The sequence below is a fragment of the Bombus pascuorum genome, chromosome 12 (genome assembly GCF_905332965.1).
Source record: "Bombus pascuorum chromosome 12, iyBomPasc1.1, whole genome shotgun sequence".
Lineage (NCBI taxonomy): Eukaryota > Metazoa > Arthropoda > Insecta > Hymenoptera > Apidae > Bombus > Bombus pascuorum.
This window is the reverse complement of record NC_083499.1, coordinates 4618383-4644860: the sequence shown is the minus strand read 5'-3', so window position 1 is coordinate 4644860 and position 26478 is coordinate 4618383. Positions and strand designations below refer to the sequence as shown.

The window sequence follows — 26478 nt, the reverse complement described above, 5'->3', positions numbered from 1 at the left end:
TGATAGAATACAACAATATTATAGAAAATAGAACGTAGGATTTATTACAATATATGTACATAGTTTATCATGTTATGAAATCTTATGTCGGTTAATTATTATACAGATACGATTCCATAGAATATCAAGATACGCTATCTATAGTAAAATAGCGAAAATAAAATCGCGTGAGACCGTTAAAACGACGTTTACGCGTTATTCGGTAATTACGAAAGGGAAACACGTACGGTATTTCCGGGAACATTATCGACTCGGGACGTCAAGGTTTCGAGTTCGAGTCCCGACTACTAGCCGATTCGTGAAAGCTTACTTATATGTACGTGGGAAGAGGCACGTGCACGAAGCCAACTGTGACGAGTCTAAAGTGCATCGAGCGAAAGAAAACAAAAAGCACAGACACCGGCTATCAGCCAGGAAACAAGATAACGATGCTATTAGAAAAGAAAATATCCAGCTACCATCCTTTGTTCGATGTCCATAAATACTTCGAATCCACGATCGGGTCTGCGATTCTTTTTCTTTCGCTTTTTGTTATTTAGCCTCGAGCTCTTATCGCGGAATTCATAATCGTTCCTTGCGTGCATCAACAATAACGTAACGTTATGGCTGTCACGCTTATAGGACACGCTTAAAAAGTTGACCACTGGTAAACGCACCAAAAATGGCAATGGATTTTTAAAAGCGTGAACTCACCTCGAATCCTCGGCTCCTCGCGACCTCGTGCCTGTTCACGAAATCTATATCGACTATGCGTACTAAAATAACACAGTCGATGTACAGAAACAATTTCTCGTTTATAGACAGAACAACGTCGATTATTTTGTGAAATCGATTTCGATCTGAACTCTTGAATTCGAAGAATCGTTACGAAACCAAGGGAATGCCAGCGTTCATTGAAATCGTCGAGAGAAAAAAAAAGATAATGAGGAAAAAGAGAGACGTACGAAACCTCGCTGAACAACCGCGCGCAACGGCAGTCGTAATGACACTGACAGTGCTTCTACTGCTTCTGTCATCGCGCTATCACCACATGGTCGCCCGGTCGGGCTCGGCCTCGCAGCTTCGGCTATCTTCGGATATGCTCGACTCTTTTCTCGAGAGGATACGCCAGTAACACAAGTGCACGTGAAACACCCGAAGGAGAGATGAGAGAATCCTCGTGGATAAAAACACAGAAAAAGAGACTACAGCCACACGAGGGAAGAGGTTGCATTAGCCGGGATAAGAGATGACTTCATTCCGGCCACCGAAACGCGATCGAGAAATGGTTCTCTCTCAAACACGAGGAGAAATCGCAGAAATCTTTCAATCACGCTAAGCCATCGTGTTTCAAGGTTTTTTTTTTTTGAGGGGAGGGGGGGATTTCGGGGAAGTGTAGCCGTTCAGGAATACTTGGCATTTCCGAGTACCTCACGAGAGTAAAGTTTCAGCGCGACAGCTAGAGTTCGATTGTCAGAATCGTATCTTGCGTAACACAGGTTTCTCTGTTGTAATATTAAAATATATATGTATATCTATATATATAATTATCATAAATCGAATAAAATTGGGACCAATATATAAAAAATAGATATATGTAATAATATATTGTGTAATATTTATGCGACAGGACTAAAACGTTTTAGACGTATTAAACATCAAAGTATATTAACCATATCGCAAGAGACATATCAACAACGTTCGTCGTTATCGAAAGCGGAAATCTCGGGATTTTTCCGAATGGCATAAAAGGAACGCGAATGGCTATCGCTTTCAAGTCACGTGGCCCCTTTCATCATGCTAGGAAAAGACTCGATCGATCGACATCGATAGACTACGCGAACGATCCACGGGATTTACATAAATGCATCAAGACATACGCGCATGTATTAACAGCGTCCGCAGACATCTGATTACTAAATAGGCGCCGACTGCGTATGAGTCACGAGGATTCGATAGCACAAGTCACAGAATCATCGTACCAGGAAAATCGAAATCGAGCACGTGTCGTTGCGTCATACTCGAGGACCTCTTCCGGTTCGAAACGCGACTTCTACGAATTATTCCATGAATATAGAACATCGCTGGCTCGATTTTTATCGCTCCTGGGACCGTTATTTTTCGTCGATACTTTCCATCGCCTTGAAAGTCCCGCTCGAAAGACACGTGACGCGATCGCGTTCCAAGAAGTTTTACCGAAACAGAAATATCATTTTTCTTCCTCGTACCTATATAGTTGTGCAAGTAAACGTTTTCACTAAACTTCACTAGGGTATACTAAATATACTAGAATTATGTTTCACATCGTGTTCTACATGAGAAAGAAGGGATTATTCATTTCCAAGATCGGTTTCTTAAGTCGGTTATCTTGTTGGTGGAAGCCTGTGGATGGCTTCCGTATGGTAAACCGTTCCTGTGGTAGATTTGCCTCTAAGGAATCAGTGGTGTTTTCCTAAAAGATTGTGACGATAACGAGCAAAATGTTAATATATTATGAAATAGAATATAACTAAAATTATATAAAGTTATATATAATTTAATTAAAAGGGTATAATTAAAATTATATATAATTTAATTAAAAACATATAATTAAAATTACATATAATTTAATTAAAAGCATATAATTAAAATATATTAACTCATGTCGTCAGCGTTGCTTTAGTTTAATATTTGATACTAACGTATAATATTTGGTAATTATGGAAGAATTTCAAGAATTTATACAATATTCTGTTTCGTCACGACTTCTTCCATAGACCCATTTATCACACACCCAAATTTAACGCACCCAAATCACTACAATTTTGTAAAGTTTAATGAAATTGAAGTATTTGTTACATTCTGATAAACTATTTTCTTTTCGATCACACAGAAGTTTATATCTGAAATTTACATAACAAACATTGTGTAGACTATAATTTTTTACAAGAAATAAGTTAAATCTAATTGTTTTATTTTTTCTTTATTCCACAGTACGAAAGCGATAAAATTCGAATAATTTCCTGTTCTAAAATCGACGTTTAAGGTACAATGATGTAATGATCTAATGTACTCGACTCAATTATTACCCCAATGATCCATAAAATTTGCTAACTTTTCATCAAGCGTATACAGATAGGTGCACACGTAGAAAAATGTAAAATGCGAAAGCCAAGCCATAAAGCTGCATACTCTTCTTTCACATCTCATTTAAGTCCGGCCGACGTAGCCAGTCTCTCTTCAGACAGCATCTAGGGCTCTTAATTGAAGTCTGGCCTTTCCTGAGTCTCGATTAACGATTACCATTGAGAACAGTGCTTCGTTGTTGGTCGCACGCCGCCTTTTCCACGAGTAACGCGCACCCTTTACAATCGTTTCTCAAACAAACACGCTTGAATCTACGTTTGAAACAATTTATTATGCGAGAACACATGAAGGGACTTAGAATTATATTTCTTATAGTTATAAAGGGAAGATATTTTAGAGATTGATAGAATTACGTTTCCTAGGTGCTTCAGTTGGGATTACATTAGAAATTTATAGAATCATACTTTCTATAAAAATTCTGTTAGAATTATATTACAGATTTACAGAATTGTATTTTTTAGATTCCTTGGCTGGAATTATATTAGAATTATATTCTTACAAAACAACTGTGTCCGATCGCGAATGGCCCACTGGATGCAACACGAGTTAACTAGAAGTTCGAATATAGCGAACAGAACATTTCTATTACTAAAAGAGCCTGGTAAATCGAAAGCCTGAATAATCAACGTTTTACCGTATCCAGAACACGAAGAATCCACGCGACGTTCCTTCCGCATGCCCTTGACAAACACCATGTATCACATTCGTTATACGGCACAAAGTACTTGGACTGGTCTGTCAGTAGTCGATAAAACGACGTAGATAAGAACAAAGTGCTCTGACTGACTGTTTTTAGCATCGCACTCCGGACAAAGCCGAAGAATGAGAAGCAAGAAGCGATGCGATGGTGGTCCCTCAAGAGCGTGCTTTACGTTCAGAGGTGAACGACACGACGAAGAACGGGCTTTCCCGGGGTAATTTTGGAAATTCCCTGCACGTCACGGCCCTGTCCTTATTCGTGTTCGCGTTCACATGACATCGTACTAGTTTTATCGCGGTAATGAGAATCGCTTTTACGGATGTGCTTCATATAGCTCAGTTCTATCGTTAATAAAGTTGCTATAGAACGTTCTTTTCGTGTGTTTTGTCTTTCGGTATTTCGATTGTAAAACTGGATGATAGGAAGGGTTACATTGTGGAAAAACCAAAGCGATAGATCTTTAACCTCTTAAGAGAGTTCATTAAATTATAGAAAAACGCGTCGAAACGGAACATCTGTATATAGATATTCAATTTTTTTTAGTCATACTGCGTATTATTTTGTAAAATTACTTTGCGAAACTATATCGAAATATAATTTTTGAGGAAAGATACTTTTATCTTTTCACGATTACCAAAATTGTACCTCCGGAAGTGGGCCGTACGCTTTTACAAGATATGCATACTATGGAAGATAACCCCAAAATTCTAACTCGTGGTTTTGTACTTATAACTGGACATTACATATACAAAATCTTAAAAAGCTATGTAATACTGTACAAGTGAAACTTTATATTACCATTTAACAAATATGGATAAATAATACTACAAAGGCAGTACTCGAAAAGTTAAAATTCTTCTGAAGAAAAAAAGATCTGTTATTGTCGTACCATTTTACCGTTTTATCGTTGTCGTACAAAATTATTTATTGTTGGCCTTTTATTAATTTCTTTAATTAAATATTAATTCTTTTTCTAAATCTTTAACAGTACAATATGGAACGATTTGTCACGAGATAAACGCATCTAAAAGGATTAAGCTCCATTCTCAATGTGTAAATGTTAATATCGTCTTTATCTGGCAATCATGTAATCGATCTCTCGTGACGCAGAACAACGATTCTTGCGAAACTGACGATTCATCCTCAAGGATGTTTAATCGCCTACTTTTCGCCAAGAATGATCCATTAATTTGAATTCATCGGTATATAATTACTACTTTCTACGCAAAACTTGCCATTACATTAAAAATCTTAGCGAAATATCAAATTCGCTCACATTCCTGCCTGACTTTCGTGGAATTTCCTAATGTTTATCATCTAGGTTCAAATTTCCCAAGAATCACTGATTCAGCGACGAGACAAGGCTCTTCAACGTTCTTATTACAATGGCTGGTATAGTTGTTAAATTCAAGTACAACATTTTGAATGATTTAGCAGAAAAGTGGCTCGTGATCACGCGAGGAATAGTTCGATAATTGCAAGGTTGCTCGCCTGTAATGCACCGCACTCGAGTCTCTATTAATTCAATGTTCAAATAGTAAGAACTGCATTATTAGATCAAAACTTTAATTTGCACGATAACGTTCAATCTATCCTTTCGAATCATACTCGAATTAAAAAAATTAGAAATATATATATATTCTTTTTTTCTGAAATTATGCTCAAATTAAATACATAAAAAATGTTCAATATTCGAAGGTATACGCAAATTAAGAAAACAAGAAAAGTATTCAATGTAGATACCTTCTGAATTGATGCTTCGATTAAAGCGAAATAAGCAACTTTTACAATTACACTAAAATCGCAGAAAGCCAAAGTAAAAGAACTAATTAAAGATAAAACTATACCTACTATACCTACCATTATCCCTCGGGAGTTGCAATTTTTCTCTCCCTAGAGATAAAAGAAAGGGAAAAAGAAGAAGATTAGGCAACTTCATCTTTACTTCTCCTTCACCATCTTCCTCAACTACTTACACAAAATAGCTACCCTTTTATTGCGCTAATTCGCCTGCCGTTTACATGTACACAAAGGCAAAGAACAGTCAGCGGGATAACGTTACGCGCGCGCACGTCGTGAGGACGTTAAGGACGAAGGACGGAGAGTACGAGGAGGTCGGCAACGCGATCGTAAGGGGGGAAAAAAGGAACACGGGCGTAAAAGAAAACGCTCCGAGGGCAGAACGGTCCGTGAATTCCTGACCAGTGACGCAATTGTTCAGGCATTTCCGACTGGTTGCACTTCGGCGTTCTCCGATGAGAATACCTACATAATCGCGCGCATAATGCCGGGCTACGTGTGGACCTCCACACGCACCTCTTTTCCCATCCCTATCTTTCATCCTTTTAAACCGTTCCACTTTCCTCGGTTCATACTATTTCAACGACCTTCTCACGCGACACCGCGTTTTTCCACGCGAACAAAGAACGAGCTAATTAGTTTTAATGGGTTTCGTTGCGGTTTGGTCCGTTTGGCAGATTCTTCGATATAGAAATGTAGCTCTTTTCATTTCGTAATTTCGCTGAGTCACGCTGACTACAGCAATTTTATTTGGATTTTGAATTAACAATTTTGTACGGTGAGTTCTGTGATGGGTTTGAATAATTCGCAAATTCTATGAATTTATAATTTAAAATTCAAGTTTCGTGTGGTTGATTGGAATTTGTACAATTTATAAATTGTTTGAATATTTCATTTAATAGAAAAGTTCCACTTCGCTCTATAATTAAATATTCGACGGCCTATTAAAAAAAACTTTTTATATAAACAACTAACTAATAGTAAAAAAATAAACTTCCGTTTTATCTAACAAAACAAGCATTCACCCAACAACCAAGCTCACCCCATTCAGACCGCAATGTTTAACTCCAAAACACATTAGCCCATAATAAACTACTCGGTATAGTACCGCATTTAAAGGCACCCACGTCCTTTTTGTCGACGTCCAGCAAGACTTCGGACCGTCACGGTCATAATAGTTTCACGAAATTGGATACACTCTCGTCCCACGTATCAGCAGAGACCCAAAAGGGCTCGCTGGGTTCTATGACCTTTTAAACGAGACAGCACCTTTTATAGGGGCGAGCATCACCCTGTGAATAGGTAGACCACTTTATCATACCATCAGATAGGAAGAAGACGAAGTCTTTTTGAATTATAACCAGCGTACGAAGCTTAAAGGCCGCCCCGATTCCTTCGTTTACCCGAGCATCACGAAGAATGCAGCTGTGAATAAGAAGACTTCGTTTCTTCTTTTATGACAGCAAATCAATTTCAAAAAGGGTCAAACGACAGATGGGTACACGTGATACGTATCTACACACGTTCTTTTTCACGTAATACGTATCTACACCGGCTCACGAAAGTATTTGAACACTTAACATAAGAACTTTTTGTGACCATACTGTATGTGTTATAGGAAACTTATGAAATTTCATTACCACTGCAACGAGACACGACTGTATCATTAAACTGGGAAAATTTGTACAAATTCATATTCTCCAGAATGTATTTATAGAAATAGAAATTTGGTAAAAAATTGGTGTAGCTACTGAATTATATATAAATTATATTCAATTATTATTTATAATTATATTTTATAACTAAATTATATATTGCTACACTATTATAAAAAGCACCATACTTTGGATATTTTATGATTTCACATAATTTAAAATTTGAAACCAATCCAAAACTGTATGTAGAAATTACAAATATGTATTTATTGCAAACTTGTATATACGTATGTAGTAAAAAATTAATATAAAATATAAATAGCATTCTTTGGTCAAATTGAATGTCGAGGCTTATTAACATAACGGATAACCGGCTGTTCAAATATTTTTGATAAATATCTTGCATTACCGGATTGGTTACAAATTTTATCAATGCAATCACGATAGTCGAGCCTCATAATAGCACCAATGAAATTTCAAAATGTTTCGTATAACACATATAATACATAGGTTCATAAAAGATTTCTAGAAGAGTTCCATTATAATATCTTTTGTGAGCCTATGCTTTCTTCGCGCGACAAAAACGACTCCGATGGATATGTTAAATATTTTACGGAACAGACGGGTCTTGATGTGGAAACAATGGACTATGAACGTAAATCTTTGAATCTTTTCGGCGATAGGACGATACGGTGCCAGTTCCTCGAAGGACAAACTGAATAGGGTTTGAAACTCGGGGAATATTAAATTAGAGTGACTAAGGTGGAGTTTGTCACGATGTTTGAAATGGAAAAATAAGATAATGTAACGGTATTATTAAACGTGACGCTTCTTCCTTCATACACGTCCACGAATGAGATACGAATTGTCCAGAAGTTGCACCGATGCGCTCTGTATATTAAAATACAGAGAAACGACATGGAAGTAAATTAAAATACACAGGACAAATAAATTTTTGAAAATCGTGTATTTCTATTACCACAACATGTTCTAGACAAATAATGGCCAATAGAAATTCCAAACGAAACTCCTAATTATCAAAAAAATTACTACAACGATTCTTTGCAGAAAGATTCGTTCAAAATAGAAAATTCAAACTAAAATTCCATCGCAATTATGAGATTTCAAAAATCGACGTTGATCACCCGAAACATCTGCACTTTAGTCAGCTAATGCTGCCACTCATTAATCATCCTGCGTCAGAGGAAAAAGAAAACCGTTGGCGTGCGATGTAAAAAAGGAAACAGATACAACGTAAGAAACATCGAAATCGCGTCTAATCTATCGAAGATTTCGCAATCGAGGGGAAAAACCCGGGACAGGTAGATAGACGTCGAAGGTGGAGACGTTGAAATCGAAGAGATCCCCCATCCATTCAAGGCATTCTCAAGGGGAAAGTGTTAACGTATTGACGTCACTCATACGCAAGATATCTTTCCGTGGAATCGACCTCCTTTCGAGGTCGACTACACCGGATTACCGTCTCGCTATCCACGTGAAGAAAAAAGTAATAAAAAAAGAAAAAGAAAAAAAGAGGAAAAAAAAAGATAATAAAAATCCACGATCATAGTATCGTGGAAATCATACGAAGCCTACGAAGTTCGAGTTTCTAAGGCAGGTTCGAGCAATTTGCTTCTACAATACGCTGGATCTCTGTTGCGAAATCACGTTTTTGCTCGGCGCATTAAACGCGGTTTCGCAATGCAGACATTTCTTCCACGCGATTTCTTTTATCTGTTAATTTGAGCGAGGGAAAGAATCTGTCGATGATTTTGTAATAATACAGTGGATTTGTTACGAATCTCTCTTCTTTTCCGACTCAAATGACCGCGTATGTTTGCGTACCTTCGTAACATAATGATTGCAAATATATTTAGAGCAATGCGGTCTAAGTGGAGTTTCATGTTTCTCACTAACCGATTCACCTCAGATATTTTACATATTTGTTTTATGACACATACGTTCTACAAATTTTTACACCTTTAAATTTTCTATAAATCTAGATCAGATTCGTATCAAGGAAACTATTGGACCATAGCATATTATAGGAATAAAAATCAAAATTCAAATAAAGAAATTCTAAGTAAATGACTCGAATGCTTAACAAAATTGAACCACTTGTTCATACTAAATCACCCGTACAAGTTATTTTGAGCGAACTCAGTTTCAACTAGATTACACCTTTTAACTGCATTGATATTAAAACCAAACGATACCGGATTTGATCTGGCTGGTATTATTGTAGAGCGCAGTTGAATAATAATTCTCGGTAACGCCAAGAGGTTGAACAACGAAACAGAAAAAGATGAAGGAAAGAAACGGAGAATATAGTTAGAATCGCCGCGACAGAAATCGCATCTTTAAACGTTTTTCCTGGTACCGGATGATGTCTTGCGGGAGCGATGCAGCATAATCGACATGTTTACGAGGCGTCGCGAATAATAATGGAGGGCGATCTCGCGTGTCGCGGCACTGGGAGCCAGGCACGCGACACGTGCGCGGATTTTCATTCATAAATCGCTGGTTAAACTACGCGAGACCCCGATGACTCATCTCCGCGTATACGTCGCGGAACTGAGGTAAGCTGTCCGAAAATAAAAACCAACAACTTCCGCTTTTTGCGCATTTTCATGCAAATCCCTGTATGGGCGTTGCTTCGTCTCTTAATAAACGCCTCGACGATCATCAGACGTCTTTTTTCTTCTTCTCCGTAACAGCCGATGAACGAAGAAAAAATGCAGAACGCTGTAAACATATAGTTGTTTAATCCACTTTTCCTTTCCCCTTGTTCTGTTTCATGTTACGTTAAGTAGCTTTTATTTAACATTAACCAAGTTTCAATTCCTAATATTAAAACTTCGTTTTATTGCCAATCAGATACATTATAGGTTGTGCGAAACAGAAAATCTACTTTTGCCATTGAAATATCTTCCAAACTTGAATGATTTTGTTTACGAATAACCATCATCTGCCGTTCGCCAATATTCCTACTAGAAGTGGAGACTATTTGTTAAAAACGTGTTAAAGAATTTTGACTGAAGACACTGTACAACGAATTAAAATTTATTTAAACCAAACGACTTCTACAAAGTACATTCAACCATTTTTTTATCGGTAAGGAAATCCAAATTTTATCCGAAAGATATTAGAAAAAAAGAAATAATAGTGGTGAAGAGATAAGAGTTATCTTTTCATAGTACTCGATATTATAGCTTTCTCTGTGATAATGACTAGATAACGTATCGTGTGTATGTGACGAAGAACTACAACGCTGAGAACGAACGTCTTAGTTGCGAGGCTAAGAGACAGGATGACACCTCTTGCCTTATGACCCGTTTATATTGCTCTCGCTAAACTTAACCCTGCCTTCGTTTAACTAAACCCTCTAATTGGTGGGTTAACGAGCGTTAACTCCGGGCTTCCTGTCAGATTTAACTGTTTTCCTTCGGTATCATGTGCACAAAGAATGCTAAAATTTTATCGGTGCAGATGAGGCTTTTCTTGCAAGACAATCCACTTAGGTTCAATGACACAATCGAATAGATATAACAAGTTTGAGAGAAAGAGTGAGAATTGTATACGCGATACAATGGTATTCTGTGCGAATTTCTAAATTATTGCGTAGGTATTTGAATGGATAAAATAATTATCCTAATGGGTGAAGGAATAAAATAATTTCCTTGATGATTTATTTAATACAATAAGAATAATGTGTTGTCTAACGAAAATCATTCGAAATATTGCTTCAAAATAAATAAAATAACCTCACAAAAGAAGTCAATCTGTTTTTCTCGAAACTAAAGTTTACCGTGGAACAAGTAAAGGTATGTCGAACGTTTTCTTAAGTTATTTTTGGCAATAGTCTAGGTACAGTCTCTAGGGGCAGATAAAGGATTTTAACATAACAATATATATTTACCTATGACTCACGATTATCTCAAATACACTTCAAATAATTGCTTGTGATAAACGCTTTTATGGTCTTCGTCTATTATCTAAATGAGAATCTCGTTATGGTAAATACACGACCTATACCAAAGTTTGGAATTTATTTTTCCTAATTTTACTAATAATTATTAGATTTAAATCAAATTTTCCCTAAATACTATGTTTTTAATAAACGATACATATTAACAATATTTTATTAGGAATCAAAATCTAAAGATTATTGATTAAGTTGCGAAAGAAACAATATTTTCATTGCTAAACATGTAGTAGAATAATTAATTTTTTACTTTACTACTTTGGAAAATAAAATAAAAAATTTAGGCAAAAATATAAAAAAAAAATATTATACATATATTTTTAGAATAAAAGAGAAATATTTTCGAGTAACCGATAGTTTGTTTTGAAAAACAAAAATTGTAGGTACGTGTATTCTGAGAAGCGAAAGTTTCTTAGTAACCTAAAAATTCGACAGGTGAGACGATCAAAGGTTCCGGGAGATAACGATGCTTCTTAGAAATTTTGAGCAAAACGTCACTGTCAGCACGCCCACACTTACCGGATTAATTTTGCACTAACATCGTACAACGCTGTCCACTTCCATACTTAGTTTTTAATTACCATTTCGTCTTTACCTTCAATGTTTAAATTTTGCTCCTTACAATAGTAAACAAGAGAAAATTCTTGTTTTTTGTTTGAAAAAAAAAAAATTCACAATATAACACTCAATGTGTTAAACAAATAATGATAATAAATTTCTTCTGACAATAACGAAAGTAAAAGTACTACTTTGTGAATGGCAACTAAGTTCAGGGATAACTCTAGTTCGACAAAATCGATTGACCTTTGACCGTGACATTTGACCAAAAGTACACACAATCGATGCTCGTACTACCACAAAAAATATTCAAGTGTTTCCCACGTTTTATTTATATGAAACGTTTATAATTATAACAATAGTATTTACTAGAACTTTACTAGAGATCTAAAACAAACGAGAAAACCAGATTTTTTTAAGGAATTGGTTTAAATTAGGAAGGTTGAAATAGAAAATGATATTAGCAAGTAAATGCTATAATAACGTAAAACCAAGTTCAATTTCGAGACAATCAGGCTAAGTATAATACAAATGCTATAATAAACACTTTTTGCAGTCACTGTATATATATCGAATACTACAAAAAAGAGATTAAGACGGAAATTCGAGTCATGATATTATTTTTATTGTTGGCAATTGTGACACTTCTATCCTAGTATATAGATAGTGACCTTTGAAATGTATCACTCTTCTACCAAACTAATGATTTAATTTTTTGTACATATAACAGAACATCTATAAAAAAAATAAATTCTTAATATAAAATAATTTCTCTTACCGTAAATGGGTCTAATTTGTTGGATTGCCACGGGTCAGATAGGTTAGAATTCGGCGGATACATGGAAAACATGGTGTAATTGTGATCTTCGATAATGGTATCGTCAAAGCCTGCGCTCGGTACACGTTGCGTCATCTGTGAGCGCGTTTCGCTTTCAAAACTTCACCACGGGAAAAAAAGAAAGAGTCACCGGTTCTGACTCTAAAAAAGAAGTACACCTCTACAAGAAGTACGCGTTCAACGCGAGGCAAGAACACTAACTAATGGTCACCTTCTTTCTGTTCACTAATATCACGTTCTGTTCAAAGTATCACTAAACGTTTGTTGAAGAATGACACGTACGAATGCTCGCCGGTTGTCTTTTCGTCACTGTCACGTACAAGTTCAATCACGCAATACCGGATTTGCTATGTATTAAAACCTAGTGGCGCGTGTTGCTTACGTATCTCAACTGAGCCCGCCAATGTAACTTGGAAACTATATAGAAAGAGAGCCGCTCGACCCCCCACCAATCAACGTCGAGCAACCACTGCGTGACGTCATCGCCATCTTGATTGCTGATTCGTGCGATAGCGCGCGACCAATCAACGTGTTCGTCTACACTGAGGCTTCCTATCGTGACGATTTCCACGGAATCAGGGAACGCACCACTGAGAACTAGAACCCCTTTTCCAGGTAATTACGTGAGCTCGTTAACTTGCATAATTTTGAGAAACGAATAGTCGAACAGAAAGATTTTCATCTCACTTAATGGCTTACATTTTTACATTACATACCCTGCTTTATGTTTATCGCATGTATTAAGACAGCATAAAGTAGTATTTCAAAATGTCTTAACAAGTTGCTGCGTTACGATATTTCAAACGGCCCAAGCATGCGCGTTGAACTACATTTAATTGTATGATGGATTTAAAATATTGAAACGTTTGAAAATAGCGATACTTTAATGTAATATATTTATCCTTTGATCCTTAATTATATATCAGAAATATGTATAAATGTATCGCATGCGTGCATCTGTTTCCCTAAATAACATGTTTTTTATAGAAAAACCTATGTGATAGGTATATATTACCATTACAAAGATGAACTATAATCTGCACTACGAATCAGACATAACAAGGTAACGAGTTGATACATTAGTAAACAAGATACGCGCATAAACAGTTAAAAACGATAATTACCGCAGTTTTCTCACTTTCAGAAACGACATTGCGAAGAATATGCGAAGTATAACAGCTCGACACAATGTATGACAGCGGTGGAAATATGTCAAGGAATTACTCAGGGGGGATTTGCTCCGTAACTATATTGTAAGTACAACAAGCTCAAGGCTCGACTTTTCGCAGTTGCTATTTCTCCTTGTTTTTACACGTTTAACATATTACGACGTAATATACCAATTTTGTAGCCCAAATACATGGTTTTATTATAGTTCCAGATTTGAGGATCGTAGAATAACAAAAATTGGTAAACTTATCGCGACGTTGAGTGGTCGTCACTTATGCGAGATCGTTTGTCACACGTGCTACTTCGTTTCTTACTATTTCGGTACCGGGAATTCCCTCGTGCATGCACGGTTCTTTGTTCTTATTTCGATATACGTATATTCGCCACAAACACACGTACAACGAACTCGACTCAAACTCCGTCGGTTCGGAGCAACGTTCAACGTACGTGTGAACGCACTTTGTACACGAATTAAAAAGAGAAAAGAGTAGTACGTGTGGCCAGAGCTACCGTGTGCAAGATGCATGAGAAAAAGGCCATAAAGATTATCGTAAAAACATGCCGCGTTAGAGTTAGACGGCCATAAAATTTTATTATTACTGTATCTCTTTTCTTTTTGGAAATTTATCTAGTAAACTTAGGCTCTTTTCTGTTATGTTATCTTATATGAATCAAAACTTGAGAAACGTTGTTTTTAAAATATTTATTTCATAAAAAAGGGAAAATGAAAATCTTCTAGAACGTAGCTACAAGTCCAGTTTTATCTTTTCAAAACCTATTATATATTCTCCATTATAGATGTTAAAAGATAAAAAAAAATGGCCAGTTTTAAAATAACAACAAATGATTATCAGTCTTCACGTGTTTCGTAACACTGCGAATTCCGTGTATAAATAAGAATGCTATTGTTATTGTCGTTCGAATAGGTATGTCTCGAGCTAAGCTCCAAGGAGCAGACATTGTGATTTATGTATTGCACCTTTAAAAAGTAGTACCACGTGCGACAGTCTAACAGGGCGAAAGTAGCCCTTTGATCAACTTAAGATATAAAACCTTTATCGGTTCCTTAAGGCGTATCGACGGTAAATACAAATCCTAATAGATTTATGATCCTGTTTTGGAGAAAAGTTTTCCAGGTAAAAGGCGTACTGTGTCAACAAAGACATTCATAAACATACGAGTCACCTAGAACAAACATTAAAATAGTCTTCTAATTGTTTCCAGGTCCTCACTCCATTGAGAAAAACAATTTTTATGAAGATATCGTAAACTACCTACTACAATCGGACTAATCTAATTAATTCTAGATGAATGTTATTTTAATGAAATTAACTTTATTTATCTCAGGTGGAAATTCTTTGATGTTGAATTGTCTCTTGCAGACCACCTCTGATAAAAGCATTCGAGGTAAGCAGAAAATTAAATAAAAATGAATTTAAGATCATTTTCTTATGTGGTCTTCACATCACATTAAACCTAACTAACTGGAATTAATATATTTTTATTAATTTTTAATTTTTTAATTACACAAGCTTCTGGTTAGGACACAACCCGTTTACCGGACTAAAGACAATTCTCGATGAATCGTGTCAATCACGTAGTAAGAAGAATCGATGACCTCGCTTACGGCAACGTTTACCATCGACGACACAAAGGAGTAGAAAACCGAAGATCGACGTCGCGAATGGATCGCGGCTTTGTTCTCCCGACGAACAAAGAGACATTTTAATGAGCACGCGGTCGAAGCAGCGGGGTTAATCGAATGTTTGTGGGTAAACCAAAAGATCGGTGCAAGCTGCACGCGTGGCATAACAATAGTCGCCGAAAATCATACGAGGGAAAGGCGGAAGCCTTGATCGGCCTTTGTATGGGGAAAACTCGTTGTGCTCAAAACACAAGACAACGACGGTATTTTGAATATTTAAGGGAACAAAGAGGAATAGGCAATCAGAAACACCGCCATGAATCAGTCGATTCTTCGTCTTCTTCTTCTTCTTATATACGTGTCAAAGGATCCGCATGCTTTTACTCTAGCCACGGATAAAACACGAACGCCGAGTATTCTCTATCGGGAATAAAAGGAGATACAATGGACGGGGGAAACACCAGGAAACAAGATTATGCCTCCGTGACTTTGCTGCCGATCAAATGCTTACCGATTCCCGCACATCACGTTCCACCGACTAATCGAAAGCTTTGAGTTCTAAGAATGCTTGGATGCGTTCGTAGCAGATAATACTTTGGACGAGGCTGTATTTTACCGTTTTATGGCTTCTTTTTAAGGAAATTTTAATCGACGGCTGTCATGTAGCGACTTTAGCTGTCGATAAACAGTTCATCAAAGAAAATTGAAAAATCTTCTAGTATGAAGTAAATATTTAAAAATAAAAGTCTAATCTGTAGAAAAAGATTACGTATACAGATAGTGATACGGTGATAGTGTTTTACTAGCTAAACTTATCTAGGCCATTGACAGATATGTACATACTTACTTTCTCCCTAAGTCTACTGCCCGAAAAATGGTCGCCGCCCATGGGCTAGCCTGACAAATCTGACCTTCTTTGATCTCAAACAATACCTAACAGCAAGGAATAAAAGATAAATCCTACGAGCCCTGATTAAAACACGAGTTTCTCTCGTCTTAATCACAATACCCTATAAATTGTGCAGATTTTTTTTCTCCTATCTAATATTTCAACATGGCTGCCATGTATGTCGACCCCTTACGGAACAACGCAGGAAGCCTTTTTCCCCGAACTCAGTAAACAGAATTATATTTCATACGTTGTAGCGCAAAGTTTCCTCGGTAGAGCTCGCAAATGTCTCTCCGGAATGACTATTTGCATTTTATCGGTCGATTTCACCGTCTGAACCCTATCGCTAATGGCGACAGAGATAATTAGGTGACAACAGCTGGCAGCTCGGTCTGCTATCTGTTCATAATATTAATGCTGCGCAATATACACTACGATCTATAGTTGTTCTTTTACATGTGTTTGGGATCGGCGTTCACGTGTTTGTGCATGTCGATGCAGTAGCGCGTGTTTTTAAATGACCGCGCGCTATCACAACCCGAGCGTGTACGGGTTTCTTTATAAAACAGCTGTTGGGGACAACAGAAGCCATGCCAGTGGAAATGCTAGATCAATACCATCGTCTGCCACAGAATTTATACGTAGGGTGAAACGGGGAACTGGACGAGGGCGCGCGTCCAACCCTCGACGAAAGTCAGGGGCATGAAATATACTACGATCTTTTTATTTAAGGATTATATTGTTTCGCCACCTTGCCTTATTATATATATTTTTCCGCATTATACCTTGTTGTTCTTGTTTACATGAATGTTTTATGTAACGTGGAAAACGCGCGTAATTTTTATACGCGCCTCTATTGCCAAGAGTGACGCAAGGGAAAGAAAATGGAAATTAACGTAATCGTTCGTGCCTATAAAAGTATTCTACGTCAATGTATTCGTACTGTTTCATGCTGGAACCTGTTTTACTCGGCGTAGAATAAGAATTAGTCGATCTAGTTAATTTTATGTTTAGCTAAAAACACAATTTTCTTTATAAAAGAATTAATACTGCTTTGTTATGGTGATATGTAATATTATGATGATATTTGTAATTTTTGGACTGAAATAGTGCGAAAATTACTTTATTCTATAATTGTGACTTATTTAAAATAATTACATATCAAGAGAAAAAAAAAGACTATGATTTTGTTAAGACAAACAATTCAGTTACTCTCCCGTATTGCAATAGCAGCCATTCATTTGTAGAGATCAGTGAATGGACGACAATATATAAGACAACATTTCATTGGCTAATTCTATAGTAACTCGGAAGTTTATTGGCGATACTTACACACGTAGCGTGTGCCTTAAATGGGTACCTAGCCAGCTGGGAGAAGAACGAAAGCTGTTTATCTGAATATGAACATCTTGCTGAATGGACATAAAAATTGCTATTATTGTCGTGTACAAATATCGTTTGTGTTCTATTTATAAGACGATTCTTATCGCTATTGCAAACTAGCGAACGGAAATTACGAAAATTGAAAATCATGTTTTTACGTTGAATAGTTTATATAGCGATGACGCCACGCGATTTATAAATTTAGATCTCGGTGTGTGTACCAAGTGTACCATCTTCGTGTGACGGGACGGCTATAGCACCGTTCAGAGATTGTAAAGTACGTTCCTAATTAATCGAGAATTTTTATCAGCCGAAGATACCATATGAGTTTGCTTTCTTATCTTTAATTTTCAATCGAATCTGTTCTATCAAGGAAACAGTCAAACTTGGAAATCGAAAGAGGTACACAGATAATATAGAAGTATTCCGCTTATGCTTTGATTTCCAACGAATTAATTTCTTCCGCGAAATCGGCGAATTCATCGTGTTTACAATACTCAAAATACCTACATGCGATAATTTTTTTCCAAGATCGTCAGGTTTCGACAGGACACGCGAACGTGTTTTTCAGAAAAGTTAACAAGGCCGTTTCCTCCATAGGTTACGGGTCTATCGCCAACAATCAGCTAAATTATTTTGAATAATGCTTAATCATTCGAGGAAGTCACTATGTTACATAATGTGTTTGCTACACTTTTATTCGCTATGTTGTTACTCTTCAACTATATAACTTATTTCAAAGAAATTCATCGTTCGACCAATCACGTGAACGCTGTTTATCAGACACACGTACGTACGAGCGCGCGTACACATAAGCGTACACCTTAAGGATTGCATAAGTTGCCATATTTACGCGGAGAAATCTACTTCTTTGAATGTTTTCTAGCTATGTAGAAAGGAGAGTATTCAACCGGTACTTACGTTGCTAGGTAGTATGGTCGAATTCGCGATGCTGGCGAGAAAATCATGGCTGACGCGGGAGCTTTGTGACGTCCCGCTGTCGCTGGACACGCTCGAGCTGTCGTAAAGCACGTCCGACACGTCGAGCTTCATATTTACGTCGTCGATGCGCAAAGGGTTTTACCTGGTCGTATTCCCTCAGTGCGAAAGGAAAAGTCGACGAGTGGGTTCGCGGCGGTTTTATAACCTCTATTATGAAAGTATCTATTTTCTTGATCGTCTGTAGGGATGCTCAAGATCCTCGTTACGGAGAACTCGAAAGCAGCACACACGGATCGCAGGTTCCTTTGCCCGAAACTGTGTGAAACTGCGCGCGATGACTCATACCGTGGGGGAATACCTCGAGGTTCGCGCACGTTCAATCCTTAGCTCAACGATCTGCCTGGACACGCTCTTTCTTTACACGCCGAGGCTCCGCGAACAAGTATGACGTCACTAGCTATTCCCAGGCTACCAATAGCGACGTTCGCTGCGCCACGTTCGCGATGCTCGTGCCAGGGCCGACGCTACTCGTACTATCAATGGGATCTGCTTGCCAGGGTACTGTTTATGCAAACAACGTTTTGCTTGGTTTTACTACTGTAATCTTACTGGCGATAAATTGGAACTCTATTTGGTCGGTTATCGATGGAAATACATCTCTAGGAAATTTTAAGTATTTCCTTTTTTTCGTAATAAACGAAAATTAATTGCAGTAGTAAATTGAGAAGTTATAAGTTGTAGATTATAGGCTTCTTCTTATATTTTTATAATTTTTCGCCAAAAAATTTGTAACTTGTAAAATTCACTTATTAAACTTCATTTCTTTCCTTACCAAAGTTATGACTTGTAAAATTTCAGTAATAATATTAACTCAATTGTGCAAGAGGGTTCAGAGCCTCGTTTCAAGGAACTAATTTTATGGATTGGGGGTCAGATGAGGATCAGTTAAGATTCCACTAATCTACATGCTAATTAGTATAAGATAACGAATCATTTACCTAAACAAAACATTAGAAAATTGCACTACAAAATTTTCATCTGATATCGAAAACTTCAAGCTTACATATATTTATTAAAAAGATAAATATAATTAATATTCAAGAATGTGGAGATAGAACATTACCAAGATTTCTTCCAATCTCCCGCTTATGATTATCATTTAGTCATACTCTAGGAATCTTTCAAACGACGTACAAAACGTGTTTAACTAACGACGCTTACTATCATCCCTGTACCTTTCATACGATAATTATTCTGCAATTGTTTCATCCCTGACTGACTTGCGATACTGTTGCAATGTCATTCTGACGCTTATCTTCTGTTATTGGCAATACGTGTGGATAATATTGCGCAATTGATAGTGTCATTGGAGCGGAATTTTCCGAGCAAACGGAATAGTACCGAGTACCAAATGCCAGAATCTATAGGATGTTGATTTTGTAGATACCGTTTCCAAAGTATGCAGTAGCGTCACTTGGCGACGAAAATTTCAAACGAGCGGCACGCTCCGTTTCCAAGAATCGTCGATGACTCATATGGCGGGTCGTGTAGGCGGTGAACGGGGTAGCCGGAACATATCGAACAAGACGCATGACTCACCAAACTGATATGTCGGATATTCGCGCCTTAACCTGCTCCCTCTGGATGGCTAGACGTTCCACGACCTGCGGTTTCCTCCGCTTTGAAGCATGCAGGTGCCACCTGTATAACTTAATGCCCAAGATAAACGAGGAAGCTGGATCACTTACTAGTCTCTCGTTCTCTACCTTGTTATTAGCCTTATGCATAATCAACCGTGAACTGCGACACACGGTGTCAGTCAGATCAAAAAGATAGATAAACGATTTCTTCCTTCGCATCTAAACATCTGGTGCGTATGATAGTAAGGAAGGGATTATCGTAATTCCATATGCGATAATTTTGCATTTGTGTATGATACACGCAAGTGAGATGGTGTGATGAGAGACTTAGGAAATTAAAATAAAGATGTCTTCTTCAAATGAATTTACTTCTATTACTTAATAATAAGGGATTACTAATTAATAATAAAATAAATTTGAAATTTATAAATTCAACTAAAATCCTCTAAATATTATACGAGCTTTTTTGGATATCTTAAATTTTCAATGATCTTTCAATTTTCCAATCTATAAGCGTCTGTACTCTAATTATCTCCAACATGACACTACAAAATGTCAAAAGTTTTAATTAAAGACTATCTATCAGCCTACATATTTACTTATTCTTTTTCATATTCGCTGATAACATTTTACATAATCGTTATTTTTAACCAAATCAGGTCCATCTACTGAGCACGGTGTTATGCCTGAAAGATATGTCTCATTACGGGCATGAGGCGTAAGGGGCTGACATTCACCTGCTTAGCTTCACACCATGATGAAATTCGAATAGACAGGCGGTCGTCGTCCTTGAGCTAACTTCTGCCTATAGCCAAGGCCTCGACTTAGCGGCTACATTTGAAACGTTACCCGATTGGAAAAATTACGACGCCATGGAATGTCATTGCCGTTTCGTAAATCGGTGCCGCGGGAGCAATCTGCCTCACATGTGCTCGAAGAATACACGGAGAATCGTTGTTTTGCCTGTTTCACGTTCGCTTGATTTTCTCGGTTAACATGTAGGTTAAGCCTTGTTCGTGGCGTTTTCGAGGTTAACAAATCACGTATCGATCTTCCTTGTAAAAAAGACGAGACGTACAAGATATGCATATATCGTGAAGAGTTCTTGATATTAACACATGCGCAATTAGAAATTGACAAGACGATTTTCCACCGATACAAATGGTTGAAATGTTCTTCTTTATCTTATCTGCATATATAACGCGGATAAAAAAACAGTTATTTTAGTAGGAACTAATAATAGCGATTACTAGTCGGTGAATTTAAAAACACATAGTCGTAACATTTTTTTATTATTCTGTTTAACCGTTTCACTTAACGTGCATGATCTATCAATACTTTTTATTGACTAATTTTTCTTAATTTTTCTCATCAATCAATTTTGACATGATAATGGACGCTGTATATACTCACGAATAGACGATTAACGATAAGTTATCAATCAGGTATAATCTTCAGAGATTTAATTGCGTACAGAGTATCGAGCACTATTGCAACGAAATACGCCAAAAGCGAAATCGAGTCGTCACACGTGCATTTGCTTGTTAGTCGCTGCGTATTCTTTCCATAAACACACAGACAAAGTCTTCTGAGATGACGTCACTGCTGACATCGCAAACTTTTCTGAAACAAAGAAGGAAAGGCTTAACTCGTGAAAATGTGATCAGACGATTTACGAACAATACAACTAGAGATCGAGGAATCGAGCACGTTTGGACTCTGCTCTCGGTCGCAGCTGGCAAGTTCGAAGCATAGCCGTGGAAGTTGCACGAAATGAGTCAATACCCGCTCCCGTTGCCTCTTGCAAAACGCACGTGCGTTTCGGTTCGCTTGTGCTGTTTGCAAACGTTCGAGATAAAACGCGCTGGACAAGAGGATACATGTCGCGCGCCTATAAACACGCCTGTTAATAAATTTGGCACGATGGCCGCGCAAACAAAGCGATTATATGCAACTTTCGTGCTACATACATAAGTACGTGTGCATAATGTCAATCAATCGGATTTTCATAGCAATAACTGTATGCAGATATGCAGAGTATCGTTGTTTTGTATCCTTTTTGAGGTTATAGGAACAAGTAGGCGAATGTTTTCCGAGAGTACGTAACAGTTTTTGTTACTAGCTTACTGCAACGGACAGGAAGTCAAAGTTGAAATTATTCTATCGCAGTTTGGTATTTATCCTCTTTTGTGCTTGCCAAGGTTAACGACTAGAAGGAAGGCAATGCAGCAGCTGATAGAAAAACGGAACAAAGGCATTGTTTTTGCCTGAGAAACTGATTTCGTTCGAAGCATGGACAAAAGTGTAAATTCTCAAGGTTGTTATGATTGCATTAACTAAATCATGTTCGTTTCGTTTATGTAAATAGATATAAAATGTAAACTTTAATATATATTAATATCGTCAATTAAAATTGATCGATGATCGATTGACGAAATGTTAAATTGATTGGTTTTTACATTTGAGAATGGTTTGAACCTTTGCTTGGATCGTTAAATGAAACAATTTAGTGCATCTGCGGTCAACAGTTTTTAAAGTGGCAGACGGACGGTGTTTGTGCGCGTAGCATTGTAGGCAACGACGCGTGGGCGTAAACAGTCGGGCGCCAGCACGGAATTATAAATTTTAAGAAGGCGAGTTTAAATTTCGTTAATCTCTTTTGGTATTCATACGCGGCGAACAGAGAGAAACAATGTGCATGACTTTTTGTGTATACTCGCCGAGCTGTCTAGCCTAACAAACTATTGTATGCAAAACAGTAGAATCTCGGCAATAATATTCCCATCCTTAAAATGCTTTGTTCGCGCCATAACTTCACTGTGGGAATGAAAACGAGAATTTTTGTTCGCGGTTAAATATTGAATTCTATATATTGGTTACACGACAAGAATAGATATAACTGCGTGTTAACTTACAATGCATATTTTTTTATTCTTTCAGTGGTATTTATAATTTAATACAATTCCTCAAGGAAACAATAATGCATTAATAATTGTTTATAATAAGTAATAAGAAAGACAAAAATCAAAGTACGTATGACATACTTGCAGTCCTATATGATATGGCAAGGCATCGTTTTAAAATAGTGAAAAAGAGATTTCGAATCGTGTTATATGCATGCTATGATTATCGTTGCAATTAGTCATATCACTATCAAGAATGAGTAAGATTTAAGCATGCAGGAAATGTTTTGGTAAACTGTCTTTGTGTGTGAATAGTCCTGTGAAAGATACTGACGCGTAAATGCTATGAGATAAGAAGTAGTTTAACATGCGCTACATTGTGATTTCTATTTTTTTAAGTTGCTCAGATAAACGGGAAATTTAAAAGCAGCCGAGATAATATCGGCCTGACTTTGATATTTAGGCTTACACATGCATGTAATCGATCAAATGTTTGTCATGTCCCGGTTATTACTAATAATTTTCTTCTATTCATGACATAGTGAAAGTATACAATAGGTTAAAAAGCCGAATTTGATACGGTACATTAAGTTTTATACATTTATCATTTGTTGCGAAATCTAATCGAATAACCCTACTTTCTTCTTAAGAAAATCAGATAGAAGTAGATTACATTTTATAAAACAAATTTTCTTACCTTAGAAAAATAAGAGAAAACTTATTCACTTTTTGAGAAAATCAATCACAGTATATTTAATCAAATGTATTTAAAAATGCATAGATGATACAAGAAAATGGTACATACATATTTTGCTAAAGAAAAGACACTAAACCATTTTCAGTTTTTATTTTAAACGTCAATATCATGCTCAATCGATTAAGCAGATCCCATCTCGACAATCAAATACCACAAATCACCAGTAGAGGTGCTAAGTTCGAGCTACCGATATAAGAAGCGTTCTTACTGATCTACAGATATTTCTACGCATGAGATTCGTGGAAAATATCACGAGATGGTGCTATAGTTACTCCGGTAGCAGACATGATCGGCCAAGACGCTCGTCAACAATCGATGACAGTCTGGGCCGGGAGTACTGAAGTGTCTGTAATTGCATTTTAACCGGAAAAACTTTCTTCTTTCGCGCAGTGTCATCGTTAATCGACGATAGTCTTGGCGTATTTTGCATCGTGCGACGTGCGTGTTAGGCGTTCGCGTCGCCAGTGAATCGATCGCGGTGTAGTCGTTTGTTTCACGCGACATAGGAAACTCGGGGTCCGCGAAGAGTGAGATAGCAAAAGACGGCGACGAAATATCACGAAACAATCGGTGTCGCGCACGCGGTTACGTTCCTGTTACTTTTTTTTCGCATCGAGCCGGCTCTATGCTGTCGCGTACACTTAAACTTCCCTCGTGATCAGTCGTGGCGTTTTTCCGCGTTTTACGCCATAGTAATCCGTTCCGGTAGCAGTAGTAGTTTCCCGCACTATCGAACAAGGTGCGAACACACAAAGCTGTACACACGAGGGCTACATTGAGCGGTTTCGAGAAAGCAACGACGTGCTGGTCTACTGACATCATCGACCGGATGGCAGATCACGGGAAAATGTAAGTGGTCATTGTCTCATAATTAATACGTTCAATCGATCCCTCGTCTCTTCTAACGCAGTATGTATATAACATAACCGCGTTCGATTGTCTGTTATATACATACATATATATGAGAGAGTCCCTCAACGAAGAAGAATAGTCGCCGTAACGGTTTGAAAACGTTCTCCATAACCTTGCACTTGAATGTTATTCTAGTTCTTTTTTACTTTCGTTCTCGTTGACATTATCGGGGGGGGGGGGCAGTATTGTGATTTCCTCTAACGAAGAGTAAACGCGGTTCGATTTTGGTCCGATTTATTGTTTTGATACCTCGATCGTGGACACGAGTAGGAGAGGGAGAGAGATAGAAACTATATAGACAATGATGTTCCATCGTTTTCCTGAAACGTCGTGACCTTGCCAGTTAACGTTTTAAAGATTCTCTCGCTTTGACTGGCAAATGAGGGCCTCTTGCTCGCGACAAGTACCTTCAGCCTTCAGCCACAGCATGCTTCCACTCTCTTGTTCACGAAAGACAGACTTTGATCGTTCTTTAGATATTACGGGTTCTACTATCTCGTATTATTCGTGTAGCTGTGTGTAACGAGCGGTAAATTATGGATACCCGCGCGTCTCCACTTGGATGCGCGGAGACACGTATATCTATATCGTTTTCATGAATATATGCGACGCAAACGAATTATATGCGGACCAAATGGTAGCACATGTATTTGTACATATTTACTTATGACTCGTTTACAAGCTATCCATATTGATCAACTTCATAAATTGATAAGTAGAGAAAGATGATGTTACAAACATTTTTTCTAAAAATTTACCTTAGAGAATTCACTATTAATTATTCTAACTTATTAAGAAAAATAAACTTACTGGGTAAAGCCATTTTGACTTTCTCAAAAGCAAGGCCTTAAACGAAAAAGCTTTATTCTATATTTTCACATGCTGGAATATAGAATAATCACCTGTCTACTCTTGTCCAATTTAGACTAGGCAAATTTGGTTTTTCAGTCTCTCAGATCTTTTTTGAAAATGGAGCCTCTAATGTAACTTTATTATTCTTGATTTTCGTCTTAATTTCAATTGTACCAGGAATTGAGGAGCACGGTCTGTATATAGAAGAACGTGTGTAGGTGTTATTGGCACGACATAGTAGTGGCATCTGACCCGCGATGAAGGTGAATTACGGCATAGCGCGATTAACGACCAACGATGGTTTCTCTTGATAAGGGGCGGGTCATAAATTTCTGCCGAGGCTTGTAGATCAATTGACGCTTGCCACTTTGCGAACCAAAGGAGGCGAACTCAGGGAATGGTTCACTGCGCACTCTGCCAGCCATTTCACTGTTCTCTCCTAGGCTGTTGTCGTGTTTCTGGGATTGTATTATTCCGCTTTAGACGTCGAGACCCTTCGTTGCCTCGACCGGTCGATATTTGGTCACGTTACACGAAACTCAGCCTATTCGTTTTTGTGCTCGCACAAAACGATTGGTCGCATTATTATAATTTTTATTTTTCTCCTTTATTGCGTACTTCGTGGTTGATTCGCTTTGGATGGCAGAAAATTTCTCTAGTTCGAAATTTTAATTTAGTGTTGCGGATAGAGGAAGAGACAAAGGTTTGACTATCGTCGATAGACGCACAGCTGAATTTTTCGAG

At 37.4% G+C, this 26478-nt stretch overlaps 2 protein-coding genes and 2 long non-coding RNA genes across 7 annotated transcripts in view; 2 read left to right on the top strand and 2 right to left on the bottom strand.

Annotated features, from left to right (window-relative positions):
* LOC132912515 (transcription factor kayak) overlaps nucleotides 1–19114 on the bottom strand; it is a 35216-nt gene extending 16102 nt beyond the window's left edge. Inside the window, exon 1 of one of the 2 annotated variants that reach the window (XM_060970000.1) lies at nucleotides 18650–19114. In XM_060970000.1, the coding sequence (XP_060825983.1) occupies nucleotides 18650–18781 (132 nt within the window). In that variant the 5' untranslated portion in view covers nucleotides 18782–19114. Of the gene's footprint in view, nucleotides 1–12581; nucleotides 12761–18649 lie in introns of those variants that run through there. The other variant, XM_060969999.1, reaches the window with a different exon arrangement.
* Nucleotides 13125–14274, top strand: LOC132912535 (uncharacterized). Its single transcript, XR_009659224.1, has 4 exons — nucleotides 13125–13256; nucleotides 13629–13704; nucleotides 13786–13894; nucleotides 14017–14274. It is a non-coding gene; the product is annotated as an uncharacterized LOC132912535 (long non-coding RNA).
* Nucleotides 19115–20719: 1605 nt separating the features above from the next.
* Nucleotides 20720–24259, bottom strand: LOC132912533 (uncharacterized). The gene is made up of 2 exons (XR_009659222.1): nucleotides 23911–24259; nucleotides 20720–21933 (listed from the first exon to the last, which is right to left on the bottom strand). It is a non-coding gene; the product is annotated as an uncharacterized LOC132912533 (long non-coding RNA).
* Nucleotides 24260–24490: 231 nt separating this feature from the next.
* Nucleotides 24491–26478, top strand: part of LOC132912501 (TLD domain-containing protein 2) — a 299067-nt gene continuing 297079 nt past the window's right edge. For all 3 annotated transcript variants that reach the window (XM_060969971.1, XM_060969970.1, XM_060969966.1), the window contains exon 1: nucleotides 24491–24819. In XM_060969971.1, coding sequence (XP_060825954.1) covers nucleotides 24800–24819 — 20 coding nt within the window. In that variant the 5' untranslated portion in view covers nucleotides 24491–24799. The remainder of the gene's footprint in view (nucleotides 24820–26478) is intronic.